We start from the raw sequence: 26,284 nt of genomic DNA on the forward strand, positions 1-26,284 counted from the left end.
CTCTATTGGAACTGCCATTAGCTAAGTTGAAATATAAGAGACCATCTACTTAGGATGTTACACCTTTTTTTTTTTTTTTTAAAGGATGTTACATCTTTGTTTTAATATAAATCTGGTTTCTTTAAGTGTTTTCCCATTTACTTTTCAAAGTATGTTTTTAGGAAATAACTGTGCAAACCAATTAGGCATTTTTAATCTAAAATTTAAAATATTTTGTATGTTCTCTAATTTTTGGCTATTTTTAAAAATCTACCTTAAAAAACTAAAACAAAATGGTGGTAACAAAACAAAAATGTTAAAATGTATAACAGAGTGTTGACCAATAATTTTCTCAGATTCCTAAACAAAGTTTGCAAGGTGTACAGTTGGGTAGGTATGGGGAATTGAAGGAGAATGGAAACTAATGTTAAGAGCTTACTGTGTCATTAAACTAACATTTTATTTCACTTTGTAATCTAAAAATATATTCAGGAAACAGCTGGAATTTGAACTCAAATCTATCTGCTTCTAAAATCTCCTACTCTGCTACCAGTCAGCAGCCATTTTAAACAACATGGGAAATCCTATCAAATCATAATGACTGTGTTTATAAGGGTAATAATTTTTATAAAAGTAATTTTACCTCCAGGAGGTTCTCTCTTTTTTTTCATAATCCCTGAGGACCAAGTTAAGAATTCTTGATTTAGGGAAAGTATGAATCTGGTATTTAAGGCTAATGCTTGCTCTAAAAGCTAGTTATTCTCTCTTTCTGGTATTGTGCCTGTTATTGGAATTGAGTTAACTAGCTCTTAAAGCCACCCCAACCTCTACTCCTACCTACAAGATTTGGGAAAAGCTACCGTATGTGGAAGTGGAAAGCCCTGACACCCCAGTCAGCCTCCATCTCTTGAATCTCCTTGTTATCCCTGGACTTCAGTTGCTCATTCTGTACAGTGTGTCAGAGGACAGGTGGCCAGAGTACTGGGCTGTTTCCCTCTCGTATGCTCAGTCTTGGGCCTTGCCCCTTCCCCCCGTCTATTCTAGGGCCACTCTCCACATGAGACAGTCATATCATTGGCATCCTCGTTTAGGGCCAGCTTGAGAGGCTGCTTCTCTCCTTTCCTTGTCAAACTAAACAAAGGTTAGTTTATATTGATTTTACAAACTAATTGACAATAGCAGTACAGATAAAACTAAGATATTTTTATACGGTAAATATCGTTTTCATTTCTAAAGGCATAGCGGTTAATAATTTAGCAGTATTACCTTGCATAGGGAGTTGATTAAATGATCACAAAAATAATCAGTATATTCATATGTTTTTCATAGTATATATATACTTTTTGATTAAAAGTTACATGTTTTGTTTAAATTTTTTTAAAATTCAGACCTCTGCCTCATTACCGAAATGGAAAATTGTATTTTAAACCCATTGGAGATCCTGTCTTTGCCCGAGATTTGTTAACGTTTCCAGATAACGTAGAACATTGTGAAACAGGTAAAGGAAATTATGATGGCTTTTTTTATACAGATGTTAACATTTGTTATCCAGATACATAAATTACTGACTATGGAAAATTATGTTCTTATTTAGTTTATAAGTGATAGTTTTATTAATATTTACTTCTCTCATTTTTCCTGTTAGAGGAAAATATTGAATAAAATTCTTATGTTATTAGCATTATTTCTAATAAAACTTTGTAATATATGTTAAGATTTTTTAAAATATCTCAGTTTTTTAAAAATAAAAGTTTCATGTGCACAATCATTATATTTCAGTTTCTGAGTACACAACAGCATGCTCACCACCAGAAGTTTGTGTTAATATTTTAATATGACCAAAAAAGATGTCATCATTTTAATAATTTGTTAATTGAATTTTTTAGTGTTTGGTATGCTGTTAGGAGACACCATTATTTTGGATAATTTGGATGCTGCTAATCATTATAGAAAAGAGGTATGTATTTGAATTATTTTTTAATTTGTAGCTCCAATTTTAATGTGTACTTTAAAAATTTAATACATAGCTCTGTATAGAAATAATTTTATTTTAGGTTACATGTGCAAATGACTAAGTAGCCTTGTCAAAACCAATTTAAATCCTACAGATTGATAAGCAGCATAAAATTGGGCAAAATATAGGAATGAATTTGCCAAGATGCAAATTAAAATGAGATGTTTATGAAATTGTCCTAAGACTCAAAATCAGTATCTGTTATTGATGGTGGTATTGAAAAAGAGTACACTCAGATAATGTTGTTGGAAATGTAATTTGACGTAGCCCTTGTTTATTAGTTGTTAGGGCTGCTGTAACAAAGCACCACAGACTGGGTAGCTTAAACAGTAGAAATGTATTGTCTCACAGTTCTGCAGGCTTAAAACCGAAATTCAAGGTGTGAGAAGGGTCAGTTCTTTCCAGGGCTTATGAGGGGAGGGTCTGTTCCATGCCTTTCTCCTTGGTTTGTAGATAGATGGTCATCTTCTCCCTGTGTCTGTTCGCAGCTATACATATCTGTGTCCAAATTTCCCTTTTGTATAAGGAAACTACTCATTGGCTTAGAGCCCACTGTTATGACCTCATTTTAACTTGATTACCTCTATAGAGACCCAGTCTTCAAATAAGGTCACATTTTTGAGGAACTGGGGGTTAGGACATCAACATAGGAATTTTGAGGGACACAATTCGACCCATAATACTTTTGGAGAGCAGTTTGGCAATATAAGTGTTTCCGTTATCTATTGCTACATAACAAGCACTTCAGAAGTTAGTGGCTTTAAACAGTAACAACATATTAGTACTCATTTCTCTGTGGGTTTCTCCCAGTAGTGTTAGCTAGTTGCACTGAGATGGTGAAAGCTCCAAAATGCCTCACTCAGGTAGCTGGCAGTTGATGCTGGTAGCCATCCGGGATTCAGCTGGAGTTGGCCAGAGGCTCAGCTGGTGCTGTCTGCTGGGGTCATTGTTCTCACCCCCACTCGACGGGTGTGTGAGATAATGCCATGAAGGCTTTTAGAAACCTTTTTCTAGCTAAGAGGATCTGGAAAGTAGTGCCTTAAATCTTTCTGAGGTCTCAACATAGGGGCATCCTTCACTTGATTTTTGACTTTGAGGCCACATTTTACTGGCTGTACCCTGGATTTGATCTTAACCCTGAGGCTTTCCGTTTCTTTTTCAAGAATCTTTTGTTAGCTGAACAGGCTGGGGAGGAAAAACAGTCCAACCCGGCAAGTTCTGGGTTGGAAATATTTCCTTGAAATTATTTTTGAAAATGAATTAGTTCCTACTTAGTTTATCTCCCACCTGTACTGGCTAGTTGATACTGGCTACTGGTTCGGCACTTGGTAGGCTGGCAGACTTAGATATCTCTATGCAAACCGTTCTCTCCTTGTGGCTGCTGGGGGCTTTTTCAAATGGAATCTGGGACCTAAGAAGGGAAGTCAGAGCAGTGATGGCAGAAGTTGCAGGTCTCTTAAGTCCCAGCAGTCAGTTCAGAATCTGGCCAGCCCAGACCCACATCGGAGAGTGGGGAGTTTGAAATAGACTCTTTCCTCTCCATGGGAGGGGCAAAGAAGTTGCCGCCATCTTTGTACCATCACAACGTATTAAAATAATTTATCTTACAGACATGTTCCCACAAGTATATAAAGATATGTACAAGGATATTCATTAGATGTAAAGCAATTATATTCCAATAAAGATGTTTAAAAAAAAGAATATTCATTAGAATATTTAAGAATTTTTAAGACACTTTGGAAGCAGTGTGAAGTCCATCAGTTGGGATTGCACAACTCTACTACAGTAATTTATACAGTAGAGTAGTATGTAGCTGTTAAAAAGACATAAAGCAGATTGACATGTCCTAACAAGGAAGACGTACAAAATATATTGTTTTGTTGAAAAGTTGCCAAATGATAATATATAAGATGATGCCCTTTTAAAAATAAGCTTATGTAATTTAAACAAGATGGGAGAATATATTGTATACTGTTGTATATATTAAGAAAGATTATCCCTTCTATATTACTTCTAAGTTTTACTTAATGAGAAAAGAAAGGCAATCTACTGTGAAGAAACACCTTTCAGAGGGCTGCTGTAAAGATTGAATAAAATAATAAAATAGAAATAGAATAAAATTTCAGTAGAGGAATGGTCTCTTTGGATCTGAAATCCAGAGGTCTTTGAATTCTTTGATACAGAAGAAGTATTAAATTTAATAAATATGGTGTTAGGGACTTGGAAATAGCAGGTGATAAACATGTATGTAAACACTATAAGCTTGCAAATTATTATAGCTGAAAGTGAGTAAGGATGCAGTTACTTAAGGGAAAACAGAGGTCAGTTTAAAATATGATCCAGTACGGGCTTCCCTGGTGGCGCAGTGGTTGAGAGTCCACCTGCTGATGCAAGGGACACGGGTTCGTGCCCTGGTCCGGGAAGATCCCACATGCCGTGGAGCGGCTGGGCCTGTGAGCCATGGCTGCTGAGCCTGCGCGTCTGGAGCCTGTGCTCCGCAACAGGAGAGGCCACAACAGTGAGAGGCCCACGTACCACAAAAAAAAAAAAAATCTAATCAGAGTGCCAAGAAGAGGAGGATAAAAGGATCACAGGTAATATCTGAAGAACTAATGGCTGAAAACTTTTAAAAACTGATGAAAGACACCAATCCATAGCTTCAAAAAAAAGTAGGAAGGACTTCCCTGGCAGTCCAGTGGTTAAGATTTCACCTTTCAGGGACTGCCTGGTCCAGTGGTAAAGAATATGCCTTCCAATGCAGAGGATGCTTGTTCGATACCTGGTTGGGGAACTAAGATCCCACATGCTGCGGGGCAGCTAAGCCCGCACGCCTCAACTAGAGAGCCTGCGTGCCGCAAACTACAGAGCCCACACGCTCTGGAACCTGTGTGCCACAACTAGAGAGAGAAAACCCGCATGCCACAACCAGAGAGAAACCCGCACACCACAGCTAGAGAGAAGCCCTCATGCCACAACTAACACCTGCCTGATGTAGCCAAAAAAAAAAAAAAAAGATTTCACCTTCCAATGCAGGGGTGTGGGTTCAGTCCCTGGTCTGGGAGCTAAGATCCTACATGCCTCATGGCCAAAAAAAAAAACCCACGAAAAACAGAAGCAGTACTGTAGCAAATTCAATAAAGACTTTAAAAATGGTCCACATCAAAAAAAAAATTTTTTTTAAGTAACAGCATATGTGACAAAAGCGGGGACAGCATTTGTTCCTCATAATTGGTATAGCACAGCAGTCCCCAGCCTTTTTGGCATCAGGGACCGGTTTTGTGGAAGACAGTTTTTCCAAGGATGGGGTGGGAGGGAGGGGATGGTGCAGGCGGCAGTGCGAGTGATGGGGAGCGGCAGAGGAAGCTTCGCTCACTTGCCTGCTGCTCACCTTCTGCTGTGCTGCCTGGGGGTTGGGGACACCTGGAACAGCACATACTGATTTCTTTGCTTCCAAAGTTTTTAGTGAGGTCAATCCACCTATTAAATATTGTTTTAAAGCTCTTCTAAGAAAAGGCTGTTATGACATCTCTTGGTGATTTTGTTAGGTTTCAGTAGTCTTTGTTATCATTTTCTCTTCCTAAATTCTTCATGCCATTTATACTACTTCAACCCCTTGTTGATTCCATCCCTTGCTAATCCTTACAGCAGTTGTGAATAAGTATTGCCCAGAACTGTAGCACTGTTGTTCACTCACTGAATTTGTAAAAGCTGTCATGATCTTTTTTGTCCTAATATAGTGCCTAGTGAGGACTGAAGTTTCTTTTAATGGTAAATTATAGTAAAATACATATAACAAAATGTACCATCTAAACCATTTTTAAGTGCACCGTTCAGTAGTGTTACATTCACATTGTTGTACAACCAATCTGCAGAACTCTCTTCTTTTTGTAAAACTGAAACTCTGTACCCATTAAATAGCAACTTGTCATTTCCCCTTTCTTCCATGCCATTTGAGAATTGAAAAACTGTCCCTTCTGCCAGAGGCCTGTAACTCATACTGTCAGTGAGTGTGTTAACAAGAAAATAGACAAGAAATTTGAGTGTATTTGTTATTTAAGATGGTACTAAATCTGTAAAAACATTGCCTGAAATTTGATAATTTAATAAGAATAATTTAATTTACTATATATTATATAATTTAATAACAATATGGTAATAGTACATTAATTCAGTCTGTATTTTTAATGTTCACTTTTAGGAAACATACAAATCCAAACCAGAACTAAGAAAGTAAGGTGTGGTGGTTTGTTTTACTAAAAGATTCATTTCACCAAAGAATTCACAGATTTTCTTGAGATACACATTCTGTTGCATTTAAATTTTATAGAAAGTACCCAGTTTGACGGCAAAATACCTGTAAATTACCTTGGAATCATATTAAAAGAATAAATACTAGTCATGATTTTTTATTACCTGTCCTATTGCTTTTCGTTTTTAAAAATTATATTTTATTTAATCTTTTATAATTCAGAAACTACTTAATCCACAGTATTAGTTTGGATTAGGTGTTTTTACATGTTATTAAATTATTCTTTAGTCATTTTTTTAATGTATGCATTATTTCATTATGTGAGTGTGCCATAATTTATTTATGTAACTTATTGAAATGTGCAAGTTTCATATTTTTCATTATTAAAACAATGTTTCAGTGCACATTGTTCACATCTGTGATGATTTTTTTCAGAATATTCTTAGAAGTGGAATTGCTGGGTCATGCAAAATGTTAAGTTTTTTTTTTTTTAATATATTTATTTTATTTATTTTTGGCCGCGTTGGGTCTTCATTGCTGTGCGTGGGCTTTCTTTAGTTGTGGCGAACGGGGGATACTCTTTGTTGTGGTGCATGAGCTTCTCATTGACGTGGCCTCTCTTTGCTGGGGAGCACAGACTCTAGGCGCGCAGGCTTCAGTAGTTGTGTCTCTCAGGCTCTAGAGTGCAGGCTCAGTAGTTGTGGCGCACGGACTTAGTTGCTCCGAGGCATGTGGGATCTTCCCGGGCCAGGGCTCGAACCCGTGTCCCCTGCATTGGCAGGCGGATTCTTAAGCATTCTGCCACCAGGGAAGTCCCTAACTGTTAAGGTTTTAAACACTTGTCACATTTGCTTTGAGAAGGGCTGTCCCAGAGCAGATTAGTACAAGAAGACCCTTTCTCCAACATTCTGTGGTGTGTGTGTGTGTGTGTGTGTGTATTTTAATATTTTTGAGTAGTGAAAATATCTCATTTGAATTCCACTTAAAGTTATTTCAGTTCCACTTCTGGTTACCAGTGAAGTTGAACGTTTTATTTTTGTATATCCTAGACCTTTATTTGAAAGAATATTCTTGAAGATCATAAAATACTAAATCTAGTGTTTTTTTTTATTCTCTGACTTCTCTGAAGAATTTAGTTCTTGACTAACACTTTCTACTTCCCTTTCCACGACTTAGGTTTTACTATATAATTCTAGTTCCCCCAATTCTCAACACACTAGCTCTTTTTCCTCCTACAACTGAACTCATAGTATTGTCCTCTGAAGATTTGTCCTTTTGCTTTTGAGTTTGTATTCTCTTCAGTCTAATATAATATCCTTTTTGCTAGCCTTTGGTCATCTGGAAAACTTCAAACAGAAGGAAACTGAGCTAGTGCTACAGGCTGGGTACTGCCTTGGGTTTCAGAAGCACACAGGTCTCTGGCTTGGCCCTCTCTCTTCCTTCCTCTTATCAGTCAAGCCATCAATCAGGTCATCAATTTCACTTTTTGCCATTTGTGTTGTCACTATTCTAGTTTAGGCTAACACTTGAGAGGTAGTCTAAAGCATCTCCCTGCCTCTGGCTTTTTCCCCTAGTCATCTTACACATCACTAGGTAATTAATTTTGTGAAAATACTACCATGATCATGTCATTTCTTATCTCAGAACCCTTAAGTGATTTCTGTTTTCTTAGAGCAGTTGAAATAAGTTTTATAGACTCGCTAATTAATATCCATTTACTTACAATAGGTTGTTAAAATTACACACTGTCCTACACTGCTGACCAGAGATGGAGATCGCATTCGAAGTAATGGAAAGTTTGGGGGCCTTCAGAATAAAGCTCCTCCAATGGATAAACTTCGGGGAATGGTCTTTGGAGCTCCAGTACCAAAACAGTGCCTCATCTTAGGGGAACAAATAGGTAGGTTAAATAAGTACTTAATAATTTCTCATTTGATTTTAACCCTTTATTTGGACCTTGTTTATCAAGACTCTAACATCAAAACGTAACCAGTAACAGATATGAATATGATGTTTTTGTCCAGTACTTCCAGCTTTCTTACACCAAATAGTTTTGAAATACGTATATAGGAAGTAGGTTTTCCTTCATATTTTCATTCTTTTTTTTTTTTTTTTTTTTTTGGTACGCGGGCCTCTCACTGTTGTGGCCTCTCCTGAGGCGGAGCAGCACAGGCTCTGGACGCGCAGGCTCAGCGGCCATGGCTCACGGGCCCAGCCGCTCCGCAGCATGTGGGATCTTCCCGGACTGGGGCACGAACCCGTGTCCCCTGCATCGGCAGGCGGACTCTCAACCACTGCGCCACCAGGGAAGCCCCATATTTTCATTCTTACCTTGAAATAAAAGATTTCCTTGTTGAGGAAACTAGTATGTCATCAAATCATAATACTTCTTTTTATTTCAAAGTTGGTAACTATCTAGATATATCTTTTTTAGTGTGTGTGACATGTGACCTCCCTTCCCCATTTTCCCTTCTGCAGGCTGTGTCCCCTTGTTTCTAGTTGGCCGATATAATTATCTGTACGTCTGTGCTTTGAAGTGCTTATACTTTACAGGACGTTCCCCTGCAGGCCATCATCTAAGAGCCTGTTTGCTCTTAATTTTATATAGTTCTAATACGCTTGGATATCTACTTTTCCAGCAAAAAGTAGTTTGTTGTTAACTTTAAAAATATATAGTAAATTGTAATAAAATACATACAACAAAGTTTATCATCTTAATTATTTTTACATGTACAGTTCACTAGTGTTAAGTACATTCATACTCTTCTGCCGCCAATCTTCAGAAATCTTTTCCCACCCCTGGCAACTGCCCAGGTCTCTGTCTCTGTGCATTGACTCCTGTAGGCGCCTCAAGTATGTGGAATCAGTCTTAGCCCTTCTGTGACTGGCTTACGTCACTTAGCATAATGTCCTCCAGGCGCTTCAGTGTTGTAGTATGTGTCAGAATTTCTTTTTAAGACTGAATAATATTCTATTGTGTGTTGTATACACCACATTTTGTTGTTAATTTTTTTAAGTGTAATATACATAGAGAAAAGTGCACATTTCATAAATATACAGGCTTTTCACAAAATGAACACTGCTTCTGTATTAAGAAATAGAATATTATCAGCCCCACAGAAGGCTTCTCAGGGCTCTTCGAGTCACAGCCCGACCCCCTCTCCAAAGGATAACAACTTTCTTGACTTAAAAGAGCATAGATTAGTTTTTCCCATTTTTGTACTTTATGTAGATGGAATTATGCAATCCATGCTTTTTTGTGTGTCTGGCTTTGTTCAACACTGTGTATGTAGTTGTAGTTCATTTTAATTGCAGGTTAGTATCCCACTGTGTACGTATACCACAATTTATTTCTTTATTATTCTGCTGTTGAGGAATTTGGGTAGTATCCAGTTTGGCGTTATTACTTCAGCCCCCAGCAATGTTTAAAATAGTAATTGAGAAAGATGGTAGGGTATCTCATATTTCCTTTTATGAGATAGTCAGGTGCAGCTGCAAGAGGAGACACAAGAGAGGCTCAGGAAAACAAAGTTTATTATACTCACAGGTCCTAGGGACAGGAGGCACAGCCTGCCACACAGGGGCCATATGGAAGAACACCAGGGTGGTCAGGAGGCAGAAGACAGGAGCAAGGAGAGTACTTCAGCCACAGCCTTTACTGGGGTCTCTGCAGCAAAGGGATGACAAGGTCAACAGTTTAGGGTTGACCTGCTTGAATAATTTCAGTGGTCTTTGGGCTCTAGGCGTGGTTTCTAGCTAGTTGCCTGGTACCTGGCTCTGAGATGATTAAGGCAGAGGAATGTTACTCCTTGGGGTGCAGGTGCCAGATAGAGGAAGCTTGGCTCTGGATTGGTTAGTTTGTGTATCAAAGGCATGCTAGACGCTTAGCTATCTCTAAGAATTGGCTCGTCCCAGGCAAGGCAATCACTCGCCAGCCAGAAAGGCTTTTTAAGATGTCAAAACATCATAATATACAGAAAGTTTAAGTTATAAACAATACAGAATTTCATACTTCTGTTAATGATGACAGTGAATGCATGAAAAAATCTTCTCTATAGAAAATAAGTGAACATCTAAACAAACTTATAAGAAATAAGAGAAAACAATTTAGTCAGAGGCAGTGAATCAGCATAAAAAACCCTCAACCCTTATCACTCCAGCACTACAGTTTATGGCAGTGGATCCCAAACTAAAAGGAATTACCTGTGGAACTTTAAAAATGCGCAGGTATTTTTGACAGAATTTCCAGTTTACCTGGGCATCTGACTGTCAGTATAACAGTAAGGCCTTATCCATAGATCTTTGGGATGAAAAGATTATAATTAAGACTTCTGTGCCCTATTGGTTTGTCAAACATGTAAAGTTAACAGATAATGCAAGGACTTAAAAAATATAACAGTTACTTTTTCTTCTTGATAAATATCTTCAAAGATACACTCCACATACAGACTAATGATTCAACAATAAGCACTCAAATATTAGACAAACGGTTTGAAAAATCAAATGAGACAATTTAAAATTACTGGATATGTATAAGGTACTTTTGATTTTAAGCGATAGCAACCAGGCCTGACCACTTCTCACTGTTGTGGCCTCTCCCGTTGCGGAGCACAGGCTCCGAACGCGCAGGCTCAGCAGCCATGGCTCACGGGCCCAGCCGCTCCGCGGCATGTGGGATCGTCCCGGACCGGGGCACGAACCCGCGTCCCCTGCATCGGCAGGCGGACTGTCAACCACTGCGCCACCAGGGAAGCCCAGGCCTGACCACTTTTAAGTGAAACAGGAATGTATTGGAAAGAAAGTGGAGGAAATCACACATTCAAAGGAGATTGGAAACAGCCAAGACAAAAACAAGGATGGCTCTGGGACATTCAGCAGCCTGAGCTCCTTGCATCTTCACCTAGAAGGGCATCTCTTAACATGACTCAGAGCCCGCACCTCCTAGGAGATAGAAGTTCCCTCTGAAATCAGCCAGCCATAGTAAGGATCCGATAGAACAGAGCTTTGAGGAAACTCTTCCTTGTGTATCATGGGATTGTTTGCAGAGAAAAAGCAATTTTGAACTAGACTACCACCACAAAAATTGCCTGCTTACTAGCACAATTAAAAGCAGAGTGTCTTCTAATTTTGCATAGACCGTGTTTTGCATTATAGTATTTGATATGAGATAATGAAATAAGAGCAAATAAATTTAGAGCATAAAACAGAAGAAAAAACGAGTATTTACATGTTGTAAAATAAGATGATTAGAAATAAGACCTTGAATAACATGTGAATACATGAAGTTCTTTCATTTAAATACATTCAGATTTTTAAAATCTAGTGCTAGGATATATTAAAAATAGCTGCCATTTATCGAGTGCTTAACATGTGCCAGGAAGTAAAGTTAAATAAAGTGAGTAAAGAGAGAAGTGTGGAAATTTAAATGACATGAGAAGCCACATGGTCAGTAAGCCATAGAACAGAACTCAAACCCAGAGCCAGCTGTACCTGAAGGCTATTCTCTCCATGACACTGCTTTATATCTTTTATAAGAAACTCCCTTCTACACCAATACAGTGTAAAATTAAAGAATTAACAAAGAAGAAATGTAAACATTGAATAGACAAAATCACAAGTAACAGTATTAGTGTCAAAGTTAACTTCAAGGCAATGGCACTAAAAGGACAAAGATAGATTCGTTTTGATAACAGATATATTCCATACTAGAGGACCAAAAGTTAATTAACTTGATGCAATAAATTACATAATCAAATTTCTTAAAACTGTTGATTATACAGAGACAGAAATATTGTTATGAGAAACCATTAATCCATGACAGGTCGTTAGTCAAAAAACAAGGAATTTTCTACCTAATAAGTTGTAATACCAGTACCTTCTTAGGTAAGAAGGTAATATGTCACAAAAAATGGCCATAAATTCGTTGATCAAATTGCTACTCAGCTACAATGAGACTACAAATTATGAAAAGCAAAATTTACTTAGGATAGTAACAGAACTAAAAAATAACTTGTTCCTTTCCTCCCAAAGTAAGCTCAAATAGTGGATATTTAGAAACAACTATTTTGTCAAAAAAAGTTTAAATATTAAAAAGAATGAGAATATTACACATTATACATAAGAGGCATGAAGACAGCTGAGATCAAATGTAAACCTACAGGCTTAACGCTTTTATTATTAAATGAGAAAAACAAATTAACCATTCAACTCAAATGAGAGGAGGGAAAAAATACATCTCAAGAAACAAGTACAACCAAATGGATTGCAAAAAAAGAAAACCCTTGTATTGAATATACAATTTGTAAAGACAGTCTTTGGGCAAAAGTAAATACAATAGGAGTAATGGCTCAAAGGATGCATTCAGAAATAGAGATTTCTTAGGTTTTCATAATATAAATACATTTAGCATGTCCAAATAAAGTGGACTAAATTCTAGAAAATTGCAAGTGAACAAAATTGATTTAAATAAGGAAGAAAACTTATACAGACCATTGCCTGAAGAAGTGTTCAAAAAGTTAACTCCATCCTATAGGTTTTTCATAAGTGAATTTCAAATATAATTTGTTGCAGAGTATAGATAAAAATGGAGATCACTCAGGGCATCTTATGAAACTAATAAACCTATTTCCCAAAATGGCACAGGCAAAGAAAACTTATAGTACCACCATTCTTCAGCTGTGTTCAGGAAGTTCTTAGCACAGTTGAATAGAAATTAGAAAGTTTAATCTTGAAAGGAACACTTTATTTTAATGTTCCCTTATCTCCAGTGGTTTTGCCCCAGATACGTTCATGGCTTGATTCTTTTCCTTCCAGTTCTATACTTTAATGTCACACCTTCAGGGACTTCCCTGATCAGCCTATCTAAAATAGAAACACCCACCTTGGAGAGAAGGGCTTTTTGACAGACAAGTACTGGCACATGTGAGAAAACATTTTATAGTTAATTTATTTTAAGTTTACATAAAAATTTTAAAGCACCTTGAAGAAAATGGAAGGGCAAATGACAAACTGGGGAAAATTGCATATATAGTAGACAAAGGTGTTATAGTCTTATTATTAAAAGCAACCTTTAAAAATCAAGAAAAAAGACAAAGACTAATAGAAAAATGAGTGGATAACATGAATAAGCAATTTTCAAGAGAATAATAATAGTTACTATTTGAGGGCTTATTATGTCCCACATACATTGTTAAGGTTGTCACTTGAATTATTTCATTTACTGCTGTTCCCCTCATTTTACAGATGAGGAATTTCAACCTCAAAAATGTTAGATATGTAAGGCAATTATACTCCAATAAAGATGTTTAAAAAAAGAAAAGATAACTTTGCCAAGTTCAGGACAGTGTATGTATTCATTTGCACAGTGACACAAAAGAGTAGAAAGAAAAATGGTTTTTTCCTGAATTACATAATTGAGATAATTTACTTCTCCATTATCCTCTTCTATATATTTTTCCAGATCTGCCTCAGTGAACAATGTGTCACCTAAAAATTAAGTAACAAAATTTACAAGAACTTCTCTGATTTGTTCCTAGAGAGTCTACCCCTGAATACATTGAAATAATCTATATATCTTTCTTAATATGTAGCATAGAGAAATAAACACACTGTAATTTGAGCTTTTGTCCCTTTACATGAACTAATTTTTAATTTAATTTTATTTTTAATTTTAAGCTACACTTTTTTTTTTTAATATTTATGTATTTATTTAGGCTGTGCCCTGTTTTAGTTGCAGCACACAGGGTCTTTGTTGCAGCATGCGAACTCGTAGTTGCGGCATGCATGTGGGATCTAGTTCCCTGACCAGGGATTGCACCCCGGCCCCCTATATTGGGAGCGTGGATTCTTACCCACTGGACCACCAGGGAAGTCCCTAATTTTTTATTTTAAAGTATTTTGCTGTTTTCACAGTAAAGCATCATTAGTTTTTTTCCTAGATAATTAAAATTTTCAGACAACATATAATGTTAGAGCTCTAAAATCATTTATAAACAGAATTAAATATGAATTTTTAGCTTTTCTCTTTGGCAAAATGTTATTAAATGACTTAGAAAAGACTTTTATAGACACTATGGTAAATAGAAATTACATTTCATGTACAAAAAATAGGGAATTGCTAAGGCATATTAAATTAAGTTGCTTCTGTCTACCTTATACATAAAATATGAACTTAGTATTAGTGCTCCATTTAATGGGAAGTATTTAATAATCCATCTTTCAGTTTATAAATAACAAGTTGACTTAATGTTCTGTTAAAGCTTTTGAACATACTTTTTCTTGAGTATTTAAAAGGTAAAAGAACCTCATAACTAACTTACCATGTTAAGAAGTAGGATTTCAACCGTTAGCAACTTGAAATTTTTGTGTATCGTCTTCTGAATTAGGCAGCATCCCTGACATATGGATCTGAACATAATTTTGTAACTCATTCACATACAAAATAAATATAATTTTATGCATATAGAAAACATAACTTTAACATGAAGTTAGAAATACTATCAAACCAGAAAACCAGACATTTTTAGTTACCTTTGAGTTCCCAATAAATCATAAAGAATTAAGAAACATAAGGACCTTGTCATCACTCAGTTACACATATGGAATTCATATTTAAATATATGAATATTCTCATAAGTGTTCACAGGTGTGTGTTTGTTCACTCGTTCCCAGAATGCTTGATAGTTTTTTAAAAATACTGTTATTGACCCTTAAAGTATAGAATATCTCATATCTCGTGTACCCTGACTCAAATAATTTCTTCCACAGTTTTATATGTAAACCCACTGTATATATTTATTAAGCAGTTGGGTGTTTTTATGCCCATTCCCATGAATATTGATAATCTTTGTGTGACTAGAGTCTCAAAGGGTCAGATAGTAAATATTTTAGGCTCTGTGATCCAGGAGGCAAAATTGAGGGTGTTATGAACATATTTATATAACCATTTAGAATGTAATCATTTAAAACTGTATAAACCATTTTTGGCCCATGGACTACATAGTTTGCTGACCCCTGGACTAAAGTATAGTCAATGTATTTAATTTTTGGTGTCTAATAAATTATACAAACAGGCAATAAATAGTCTCAAACTTGACCAATGTAATATGTTTTTAAACAAAGTAATGCAAGTTAAGCTTTCTGAAAATTAAGTATCCAAGAGTGTTTTTGAAAGCTGTGTTTAAGGTAATGATCATGTCTGTTGGAAGCAGTGATTTTCTTTTTTTTTCTTTCACATCTTTATTGGAATATAAATGCTTTACAGTGTTGTTACAATGTTAGTTTTTGCTATACAACAAAGTGAATCAGCTATATGTATACATATATCCCCATATACCCTCCCTCTTGAGCCTCCCTCCCACCCTCCCTATCCCATCCCTCTAGATAGTCACAAAGCATCAAGGTTTTTTTGTTTTTTTTTTTTTTAATTTATTTATTTATTTTTGGCTGCATTGTGTCCCTGTTGCTGTGCACGGGCTCTCTCCAGCTGTGGCTCATGGGCTGTAGGCACGCGGGCTTCAGTAGTTGTGGTGCACGGGCTTCGCTGCTCCGCAGCATGTGGAATCCTCCCGGACCAGGGCCCGAACCAGTGTCCCCTGCATTGGCAGGTGGACTCCCAACCACTGTGCCACCAGGGAAGCCCAAGCATCAAGTTTATCTCCTTGTGCTATGTAGCAGCTTCCTACTAGCCATCCATTTTACATTTGGTAGTGTATATATGTCAGCTACTCTCTCACTTCGTCCCAGCTTCCCCTTCCCCCCCGCCCCCCGTGCCCTCAAGTACGTTCTCTACGTCTGCATCTTTATTCCTGCCCTGCCACTAGGTTCATCAGTACTGGGAAGCAGGGATTTTCTAATAATGCTATATTTAGTGCATTCTTCCCCTTCTCACAAATTTCTGTGGAGTTAGATTGAATACTGAGTATCAAACAGGATGTAAACACTGACTGAGAGAGTGATTTAATTCAGAGTGCTTTTATATAGAAAACTCTTTCCTGACATAGAAATTTATTAAAGTCAAGCAGCTGAAGAAAATTAATATTTAACAAGCACCAGTCTTGTGCTGGGCTCTAAACTGTGCTTTTTTATTGTATTTGTTTACACCGAACGTTAACAGTAGTTCCCACATTACTATAACAACACTCAGTGTTGCTGATTCTTCTTTCCTAAAACACTGCTTTGATATGATATCAGTACTTTTAATCGAATGTCTTTGGTTTCTTTGCAGATCTTCTTCAGCAGTACCGCACTGCTGTGTGCAGGTTGGGCAGTGTGAACAAGGACCTTAACGGGCAGTTGGAATACCTTCACACTCCGGATATGAAGAAGAAAAAACAGGAACTTGATGAACAAGAGAAGAATCTCAAACTGATAGAGCAAAAACTAGGTACTTTATTTTTTTTTAATATCTTTCTCTGCATGAAGATAGTGTTCATGATTAGAGAGAGTTCAGCTACAAGAAGAAAGTATGCGAATGATCCAAAATTTAAATTACAGACACTCTTGACCTCCAAGTGAACTGACAAATGTTTGTAAGCTGTTCGGTCAGCAAGAGTAGTAAGAAGCATTCTCAGTATTATTTATTAATTACTCTTCTATAAATTAAGACATTCACTTGTATTGCTTATAATAATTCCAGTCTTTTAAAGATTTATTTTCTAAATTTTCTGTCTTTACAGGTATGACTCCCACACGTAAGTGTAATGACTCACTGCGTCATCCAATGACAGACTGTCCAGTTCCTCCTAAGAGAATGAGAAGAGAAGTTACAAGACAAAATAGGTGAGTCTACTGTGACCCGAAAGTTATGATTGCTTACTTTGTCAAGGTTTTGGCTCTTTATACTTTAAATATAGCATGAGGGTATTTTACCCACCTTGAACCAGAATTAATTTTGTTTCTTTTTAAGTGAACTGAATGATGATGGGTAATGAAGATAAGATGTAATCATTATTTTCTCCTAGGATGCTCCAGTTTTCTAAATGATTTTTGCAAATTATTTGGAAACTTTCTAATACACTGTATTCTGCTTCATAGGATCAGCAACTTAAGTATAGAATATGCAGAATCATTTGTACATTACTCATATAGAAGTTGCTTATGATATGTGGTTTGGAAAATCAGATACCACTTACATAGCTCACCAAGAAGCCAACAAAGCCATCTGCATCCTAACTCAGTGAAGAAAATTGTCTGTTTCAGTATAGATGCTAGTAAGGCCATCCCACAGAAAGATACCATAGTACTGGGATTTATTATACATTATTTCAAAAGGTTCAAATATAGACTCTGCCTGAATAAGTTTCTCGTATTGACCTTTGAGGAGTTCCTTTGAGACCATGGTATTTAGAATTGGTATTCTATGCCCTATCCATCTACATATTCTACATTTATTCAGTAACCATTTGATTATTTTGTGCTGTATGTTGCTGGGTAAATAAAAGTGATATGGTTCTTGCCCCCTTGGGAGGTCTGCAATCCTGTGCAGAAGAAGGACAATTCAAAAAAGTAAACCTTTTTCTATATGTAAAAATATAGAATAATGTTAAGTTTTACAAAAGAACAAAGGATAGGGGACTTCCCTGCTGGCGCAGTGGTTAAGAATCCTCCTGCCAGTGCCGGGGACACGGGTTCAAGCCCTGATCTGGGAAGATCCCACATGCAGCGGAGCAGCTAGGCCTGTGCGCCACAGCTACTGAGCCTGCATGCCACAACTACTGAAGCCCACATGTCTAGAGCCTGTGCTCCGCAACAAGAGAAGCAGCCTCAGTGAGAAGCCCGCACATCGCAACGAAGAGTAGCCCCTGCTCATTGCAATGAGAGAAAGCCCACGCACAGCAACAAAGACCCCAACACAGCCAAAAATAAATTTAAAAAAAAAAGAACAAAGGATGAAGTGATGTAGAATAATGGGAAAACGATGTTGGTTGTTGGGAAAGATGCATTTTAACAGAGAACTGAAGGATGAGAAGCCAGCCATGTAGGGATTGGTTTCAGTCAGAGAGAGAATAGGTATGAAAGCTCTGAGAAAATAACAAGCCTGGCCTATTTGAGGAACTGAGAAGATGCTTGTGAGTCTAAAATATAGTGGGTAAGAGGGAGAAAGTCCCAAGACGTGGTTGGAGAGGTAGACTGAAGCCATAGTATGCCCCTCCCCAAAATAATATCTTGCAAAAAAATTGTGAGATAATGACACCAACTCATTGATATATTCATATAGAAAAGACATGTTCATTCTTTCTTATGTGAACTTTCAGGGTAACCAAATAATTGGAGAAAGTTTTTTATAGAAGGTCTTCTTTATAAAGTTCTTTATATAAGAATAAAGTATAAGAAGCATGATAAAATTAAAACATCACATTTTGGCCACTCCTAATAAAATAATGGATTTAGGAAATAATAATCAATGGATACCCAAATTATTAGGTAAAAAGTTGAGGGGAAAACTTAATAATAATGGCCCCTCTGCTGTAGGAGGGGCCCCAATAAAGCCTTGCCTGAAAAAAAAAAATAGTAATGCTAATAATGGAAAGATCAGATGGACATTCCTGAACCCACTGATTAAAAATCAGGATATTTGCTATTATGTGATTCAGTAGAGAAATAACCTGAATCTATTGAAGCTTCCAGTCAGCCTTTCTCAGCTGGGGTTCTGTGCAGGAAATAAGCACTGCAGAAAACTGGGTGATTTTTCCCCAGGATAGTTCATCTAACATTCTAGATGCCCAGGAAGTAGGTTAATTCATTGCATACAATAGATACCTTAAGGTATCAAAGCTTAAATCTCTCACGAATTTGAGACGTGCCTTCAGTTTAACTCCAAGTGTACAGGAAATAAGGGAAATTTAGGAACAAGTTAAATGATGCCACCAGGAAGCAGTACGCCAAATCTAGAATGTCAAGAATATAACATTGTACAGGACAAATGACTGGTTTTGTGAATAAATTAATGACATAAAAGAAGCATAGGGAGAAGGATGAACTGTTTGTTATAGAATAAAAGTACCTGAAAGGTATAATAATCAAATGCAAATTGTAGACCTTGTTTGGATATGGATTTGAATCTTTAAAATGCAATTTTGAAAAAATTTGGAGAAATTTTTAAATCACCTGGATATTAGATATATTAAGGAATTGTGAATGTTGTGTATAACAGCATCATAGAGTTTATAATAAGATAAATATACAGTTAGAAATGTGTACTGAAGTATTTACCAGTTGAATAACATGATGTCTGGGATATACTCTAAAACACTACAGGATGAAAAAGCAACAGCATATCAAAATAAGAGTGGGCAAAATGTTATATTATTTCTTCTGCTTTTCTGTAGGTTTGCCATAATTTTTCAAGAAGTGTTTTATGGGGCTTCCCTGGTGGCGCAGTGGTTGAGAGTCCGCCTGCCGATGCAGGGGACGCGGGTTCGTGCCCCGGTCTGGGAAGATCCCACATGCCGCGGAGCGGCTGGGCCCGTGAGCCATGGCCGCTGAGCCTGCGCGTCCGGAGCCTGTGCTCCGCAGTGGGAGAGGCCACAGCAGTGAGAGGCCCGCGTACCGCAAAAAACAAACAAACAAACAAACAAAAGAAGTGTTTTATGGAAGATGGGAAACATTTTTCCAGTTTTTTAAAAGAGCAAGTGAGGAAATTCCTGTCAAGCAGTTTTAAAGTACATATTCTTGAGGCTACCCTGCAGCCTCAGCACTGTTTTAGCCTAGGACCTTACAGTTCTACAGAACTACAAATGATGTCATTAATTTGGATCTTATTTATTAAGATTTTGTAGCAATTCAGAGGTGGTATGGGCTAAAGTTTCTTTTAGTTTATATTTAAGTTGTTAGTAATAGTATCATTTTCATTAAAGTAATACATGTATGTAAATGAATTGGTGTATAGATTTAGTGTTGTACTGTAAAATGTGAACCACACATGTAATTTAAAATTTTCTAGGAGCCATTTTAAAAGAAACAGCGAGATTAATTTTAATAGTATATTTTATTGAACACAGTGTACAAAATACTATCATTGCAACATACTGCAAATAGTAAATTATTAATGAGATATTTTAAATTCTTTTTTTCATACAAAGTCTTCAAAACTCAGAAGACAGCAAATCTCTATTAGGACTAGCTACATTGCCAGTGCTCTGGAGCCACACGGGGCTATGGCTACCAGACTGGGCAGCACAGGCATTGAAAGAGCTTATGATGATGAAATCTTGCTCCTGTGTATCCTTACCCCGTCCCGTTTCCCAGAGGCAACCTTTGTTTTAACTGTTGTGGTTATTCTGTTGTTGCCTCCATTTTTTGTATACATTATGTTGGTCTTGTTTTATCAGCTTTCAGACAGCACAGCCCACCCAACACCTTGGTGTGGAGGTCTGTCTTGCCTGGCCCACCTCATGACTTTTGGACTAAATTGTTCTGAATTATTTTAGAACTTACCCTTTCTCGTGATTATTTAGTTATATTCTCTCCTGTAACCATCAACCCAGTCCTCCATGCTTTTTTCAAAGGTAGAAGGTGATAAACAACATATATTATTATGGCTATGTAAATATATAGTGTAGGCAAAGTGTGTGCTAGGATTACATTTCCCTCTTTGTAAGGTTCTAACGTCATGACACTTACTTAGGCCGTCAGTCAGTGTTCCAAGCATGAAAGTCAAATAAATCTTCTATATTGTATCAGTTCTTAAAATCATGTTAAATTTTAATCCAGTTCTTATTTAGACTGTTTCTTGGATGTTGTTAACTTCTGTGGAGTTTCTAATTTTCTTTTTTCCTTCAGTATGTAACTTGATCATGTATTCTTCCACCTGCTTTAGTAACTAGTAACCATGTAGGCCTTCTGGGTCCTCCTTGGCAGCTCTCTTGAGTTGAATCCATTGTTTCTTGGATTCCTTGTCTTTCTTTTTTGTTTGTTTGTTTTTGTTTTTGTTTTTTTGCGGTTCGCGGGCCTCTCACTGTTATGGCCTCTCCCGTTGCGGAGCACAGGCTCCGGACACGCAGTCTCAGCGGCCATGGCTCACGGGCCCAGCCGCTCCGCGGCATGTGGAACCTTCCGGGACCGGGGCACGAACCCGTGTCCCCTGCATCGGCAGGTGGACTCTCAACCACTGCGCCACCAGGGAAGCCCTCCTTGTCTTTCTTTCTCTCATAACTTCCTTATGAAAAACGTGTAGAAAGAAACTGGAGCCCTTGCATGGCTGAAACGGTCTTCCTTCTGCCTTCACATTTGATTGAGGTTTTCTGGGATTACAGGATAGAAACAAGGCTGGAATATACTAAAGGAGAAGGTACTGGGAGTGGTCGAGAGACAGAGGGACACAATGCCTGGTGGAACCCTAGACTCAGTCAGAGAAGTCCAGCCCAAAACAGGAAGGATGAGAGCAGAATGGAAAAGGAGAGGAAACCTAGCCTAGAACATGCCAAATTTTCAACCCCAAACTTTGAGAGCTTTGTTCCCTTGTTCCAGGTATTAAAGCTCCCACCAGGAAGTTAGATAATGATGGTAATTAGTTAGTTAAATGTTGGTATATTGGCTTCTGGTGTACTTGGTGGCACCCTAGAGGCTTGTCTATTGCCAGCATCTAGGGACTAGCAACCTACTAGTTGGCTCTCCAGCCACACCCTTAAAGCAAAGCCTGTTTGTCCACGCCCCTGCTCCCACTATCCCATAAAATTCCCACTCAGAGAGGAGCCATAATGGGAAAACAGTTCTATTTTTATAACAGCAGAAGAAATCCAGGCCAGCAGCACAGTCCTCTTTCTTAAATGTAATCGTACAACCAAGAGACATCACACATATGAGGGGAGTCAACAACATGTGAGGGGAGATCCAAGATAAATAGCAAAACCACCCCTGGAAGATGATTCAACCGAACTCTTTTAAAACTGTACATAATTCTTGATTAGATTGCCGAAACTAAGGGGGTATTAGGAGAAAAAAACAGCCAGGACAAGATTACAGATACTGTTGCTGAAATTTAAAAATTCAAAGAACTAAGTGTGGGGGAAGCCAGGCAAGGAGGGGGAAAAAAAAATTCAAAGCACTAAAGTAAAGGAAACTTCACAGAAAAATAGGGAAAATATGTGAAGAGAAAGGAGAGGAGATGTAGAGAACCAACTGAGACTATCAGGAATCCTAGAAAGAAGAAAATGGAGAAGAAAATCATGTGGAAGCGAATTCCCAGGGATGAAAGGGTCCGTTGAACGCCCAGCACAATGACTGACAAAAGATATACCAAGATAATTCATAGCAAAACTGTAGAATATCAAGAAAAGGAGGAGGAGTGTAAATGTTTTCATAGAGCAAGAGAGACCATATTGTCAGTACAGCTTTTGGCACACAGAAAACAAACATCTAGCTTTGTGGTGGCAGGTGAGAAGATTTAGGTTGCAAATTTGGTGTATTCTAGCCTATGGCTTCCCTTTTGCATCCTGCTTACCTTTGGGAAATTTAAAATCACTTTAAATTTCAGTTTAAAATTTAAGCCACTGTTTAATTAGTAATTTCCTCATCCCCAGCCTCTGCCCCAGTCTCTGCCTGTTCTCCATAAATCACACCATATCAAAAATGTTACTTGAAATTAAAGTATCTTTAACAGTACCTAAATAGTGATATATTTCATCCATACAATTGGAAACAAATTCAGTAGTAGGAAATAATAGCAAAATGTGTGTGTGTTTATGTTATTATTTATATTAGTATGTGGCTATTACCTATTTATATATTGTTAGCTTTTATAGGGATTATATACCATATTTCATCAACTGTAGGATGTCAGTAATTATTAGAAACACCATTTTTCATGAAACATTAAAACACTGCAAATTAACTCATGACATTATAAGGTAGATTTCAGATAGATGTTAAATGTGGAAAAATGTGGATTTTAGAATCAACAAAATATACTTAGCAATATATACTATGCAATAGACTCATTTTCTTCAGTAGAGGCTTCAGTTTTTGGGTTTTTTTGTTTTGTTTTTTTGCGGTACACAGGCCTCTCACGTTGCGGAGCACAGGCTCCGGACGCGCAGGCTCAGCGGCCATGGCTCACGGGCCCAGCCGCTCCGCGGCATGTGGGATCTTCCCGGACCGGGGCACGAACCCGTGTCCCCTGCATCGGCAGGTGGACACTCAACCACTGTGCCACCAGGGAAGCCCTGATTTTCTACTAATAAAGATTACAAAATAGCTTTTTATCAAAATTGTGTGTCTTCTATTTGGAGATGGCAGTTCAGGGAACTATTATTAAGAAATATAGGGCTTCCCTGGTGGCGCAGTGGTTGAGAGTCCGCCTGTCGTTGCAGGGGACACGGGTTCGTGCCCCGGTCCGGGAAGATCCCACATGCCGTGGAGCGGCTGGGCCCGTGAGCCATGGCCGCTGAGCCTGCGCGTCCGGAGCCTGTGCTCCGCAATGGGAGAGGCCAGAACAGTGAGAGGCCCACGTACCGCAATAAATAAATTAAATAAATAAAAAGTATATCTGAATAAGGAAATATCTGCATAAATATATACTAAAATGTTCATTCTGTTCATCTCTACGTGTATGGAATTGTGGATATTTTTAAGTGTTTTTCCTTTTGCTTGTCTTTGTGACTTTTCTCTAATGAGCATTGTAATTCTTGTTAATTTTTAAAGTGGTCATTTCATTTTAGGAAAGGGGAAAATAGGCAAAAATCTGCAGAATTTGGGTCTGGGATACACCATTCCAGAGAACTGTGCTAAAAATTACTTATCCCTTCCTCTGTATATATTAATTACTGTTTTTATGTTAAGCTTTTGTTTGTTTGCTGCATACATGTGAAAGAAGTGGTTATATACAAGGATTTAATTGTCTGTTTATACCAAGAATTATTATAATTAGTAGAACATAGTTCCACTGGATATTTAACCATCCAGGTCTGATGAGGGAGTTACAGGAAAGGAAAACTTTGGTACATAAAATTTACTGTGTTTTTTTTTTCCATTTTGATCAGGATTATAACCAAAACAGATGTGTGAGAGGTGACAGAAGAGGGGGCCATTGGTCTCACTAAGAATGCCCTGCCTTCTGCAGCTCTGTTTCAGAAGACCAAGAGGGTGACTTACAGACGAATACTTCTGGGGATGATAACAAGTATCTAGACATGTATTTCCATGTCTAGCCAGATGGCACTGGAAACAACCATTCAGTTTTGTGAATCTCACCGAACAATATGGGTTTACTGGAATTCTTCCAGTCATCATGCCCTTTGGTTGTCATTATCTTGCAGGTGTGTCAGAGATATGCAGCTATGGTAGTGACTGCAAAACTGACACATAGCATTTATTAATCCTGAAGAAAAGTGTATGTACTATTTTTCAGTATGTTTATCATGAATATGCTACAACTATTTCTTGAAAGCAAACCTTTTTATTACTTTTGTGTGAATTTATTTAACATAACTGTTATGTCTGTTGCGTTTAAGGAAAATTCTAGAGGTTAGGTATTTAATTGTAAATATGCAAGGAAACTTTTAAGAATTCAGAATAAACGTAGACAAGCACATGTATCTGGGAATTCAGATGTTAAGATATATGGAAAAACATTAAAGTGATGGGTGGACTTGTGACAGCAGTAGCATTTTAAATTTCTAAAGACTTATCCTGTATATATATGTGTATATATATATAATATGCAGCAGCAGCAATTTTATAACTATTGTTTGACTTTATTAATACTAGATTATATAGTCTCAGCCTTAATTCTATGTTTACGTTATTTTGTAATTTTTTATTACTATTTTTAAGGGATTAAAGAAGTTGTACACTCCCTCATTAAGGGAATAAGGGTCTACTAGAAAGTTGCTGCAAAAACATTTGAATTGTGTCTTAATTCATGCTAATGTATGTCAATATATGTCTTTGTGTCAGTCCAGGACTATTGGATTGTGAAGTTATTTTATAAGGAAATACTTTTGGTACAGTTTTGTGGCCCAGGAAATGTGTGTGTTTTTTAATCCTTTCTGACTATACAGTGAGGTTAATAAAGAAGATTGTTTCTTCCCTGTTGAATAGGTGTGTTTTCCTTTTTCAAAATTTAAAGCTCAATAAAAGTTACCTTGGTAAAATATGATATTTAACCTCTCTTTATAATTGGAAGTCATTTAACTGTTTTGTTGAAGAAACAAAATGGCAGTAATAAGAATTAACTAAAAGAAAGATTGGATTCCTTGTAAGTAAAACTACTACTTATTAACTGTTAAATATTAGTGCCAGAAAGGTAAGTTTCACCTTCTGAGATTTTTAACTTCTTGAGGTTATGACTTGGTTAATTACAGTCATTATGAAATGGGTAGGATTAATATTTTTAGTATGTAACTTTCACATAATACTTTTTAGTAAAACAAATTTTAATTTCTATCATTTTTCTACTGTCATGTCTTTTCAGTTATACCTGCTAAACATTTTCATGGTATCATCTCTTCATGGTTATGTAATTATATTTATAAATTTACTTTTATACATGTTAATTTCATATTTCTCATTTTTTTTTGAACACATAGTACCTCCTTTGACTTCAAAAAGAGGTTGCTTCTTTTTAGCAGGTGTATGTTTAGGGATAGGTTAGCAGCATTAAAATTCATGGTAGGACACTTGGCCTTAAAATATTAATTATCTTTAAATATAAGGTAAAGTTTCTCCACATCTCACCTTATGCAAGCAGTTATTTCATTTATGAATTCATCAATAACTTGAGTATCTGAAGATACTATTTAAGTATTTTGGAGAGAGATCAAATTAGTGTTAAAGAATCACTATCCCAAGTGACAAGCAATAAAGAGACATTAGATATATTTTTTTAATGTTAGGAAGCCTAATTTCAAAGTAAAATGATGTCTAATAATATAAATTCCTAGTATTCTGATTCTTTAGACCACACTCCAATAAAACAAATAACATGGACTAGAAAATATTTATATCTTTGTGTAGTACCATATTTAAATCTTACTAATAGAATTTGTTTACATCTTTTTCACTTGTGTTTCTCCTCAGTTATTCTTAACCTCTTGTTAAATTCT

The 26,284-nt window shown here is 37.0% G+C and overlaps 1 protein-coding gene across 1 annotated transcript in view; it reads left to right on the top strand.

The window, feature by feature from the left end:
* Positions 1 to 25,277, top strand: part of SMCHD1 (structural maintenance of chromosomes flexible hinge domain containing 1) — a 128,882-nt gene extending 103,605 nt beyond the window's left edge. The window contains exons 43-48 of the mRNA XM_060121914.1: positions 1,368 to 1,477; positions 1,866 to 1,936; positions 7,971 to 8,142; positions 16,468 to 16,626; positions 16,919 to 17,021; positions 24,221 to 25,277. Of these exons, the coding sequence (XP_059977897.1) occupies positions 1,368 to 1,477; positions 1,866 to 1,936; positions 7,971 to 8,142; positions 16,468 to 16,626; positions 16,919 to 17,021; positions 24,221 to 24,245 (640 nt within the window). The 3' untranslated portion in view covers positions 24,246 to 25,277. The remainder of the gene's footprint in view (positions 1 to 1,367; positions 1,478 to 1,865; positions 1,937 to 7,970; positions 8,143 to 16,467; positions 16,627 to 16,918; positions 17,022 to 24,220) is intronic.
* Positions 25,278 to 26,284: the final 1,007 nt, after the last annotated feature.

The sequence above is a fragment of the Lagenorhynchus albirostris genome, chromosome 14 (assembly GCF_949774975.1).
Source record: "Lagenorhynchus albirostris chromosome 14, mLagAlb1.1, whole genome shotgun sequence".
In the NCBI taxonomy this organism is placed as follows: domain Eukaryota; kingdom Metazoa; phylum Chordata; class Mammalia; order Artiodactyla; family Delphinidae; genus Lagenorhynchus; species Lagenorhynchus albirostris.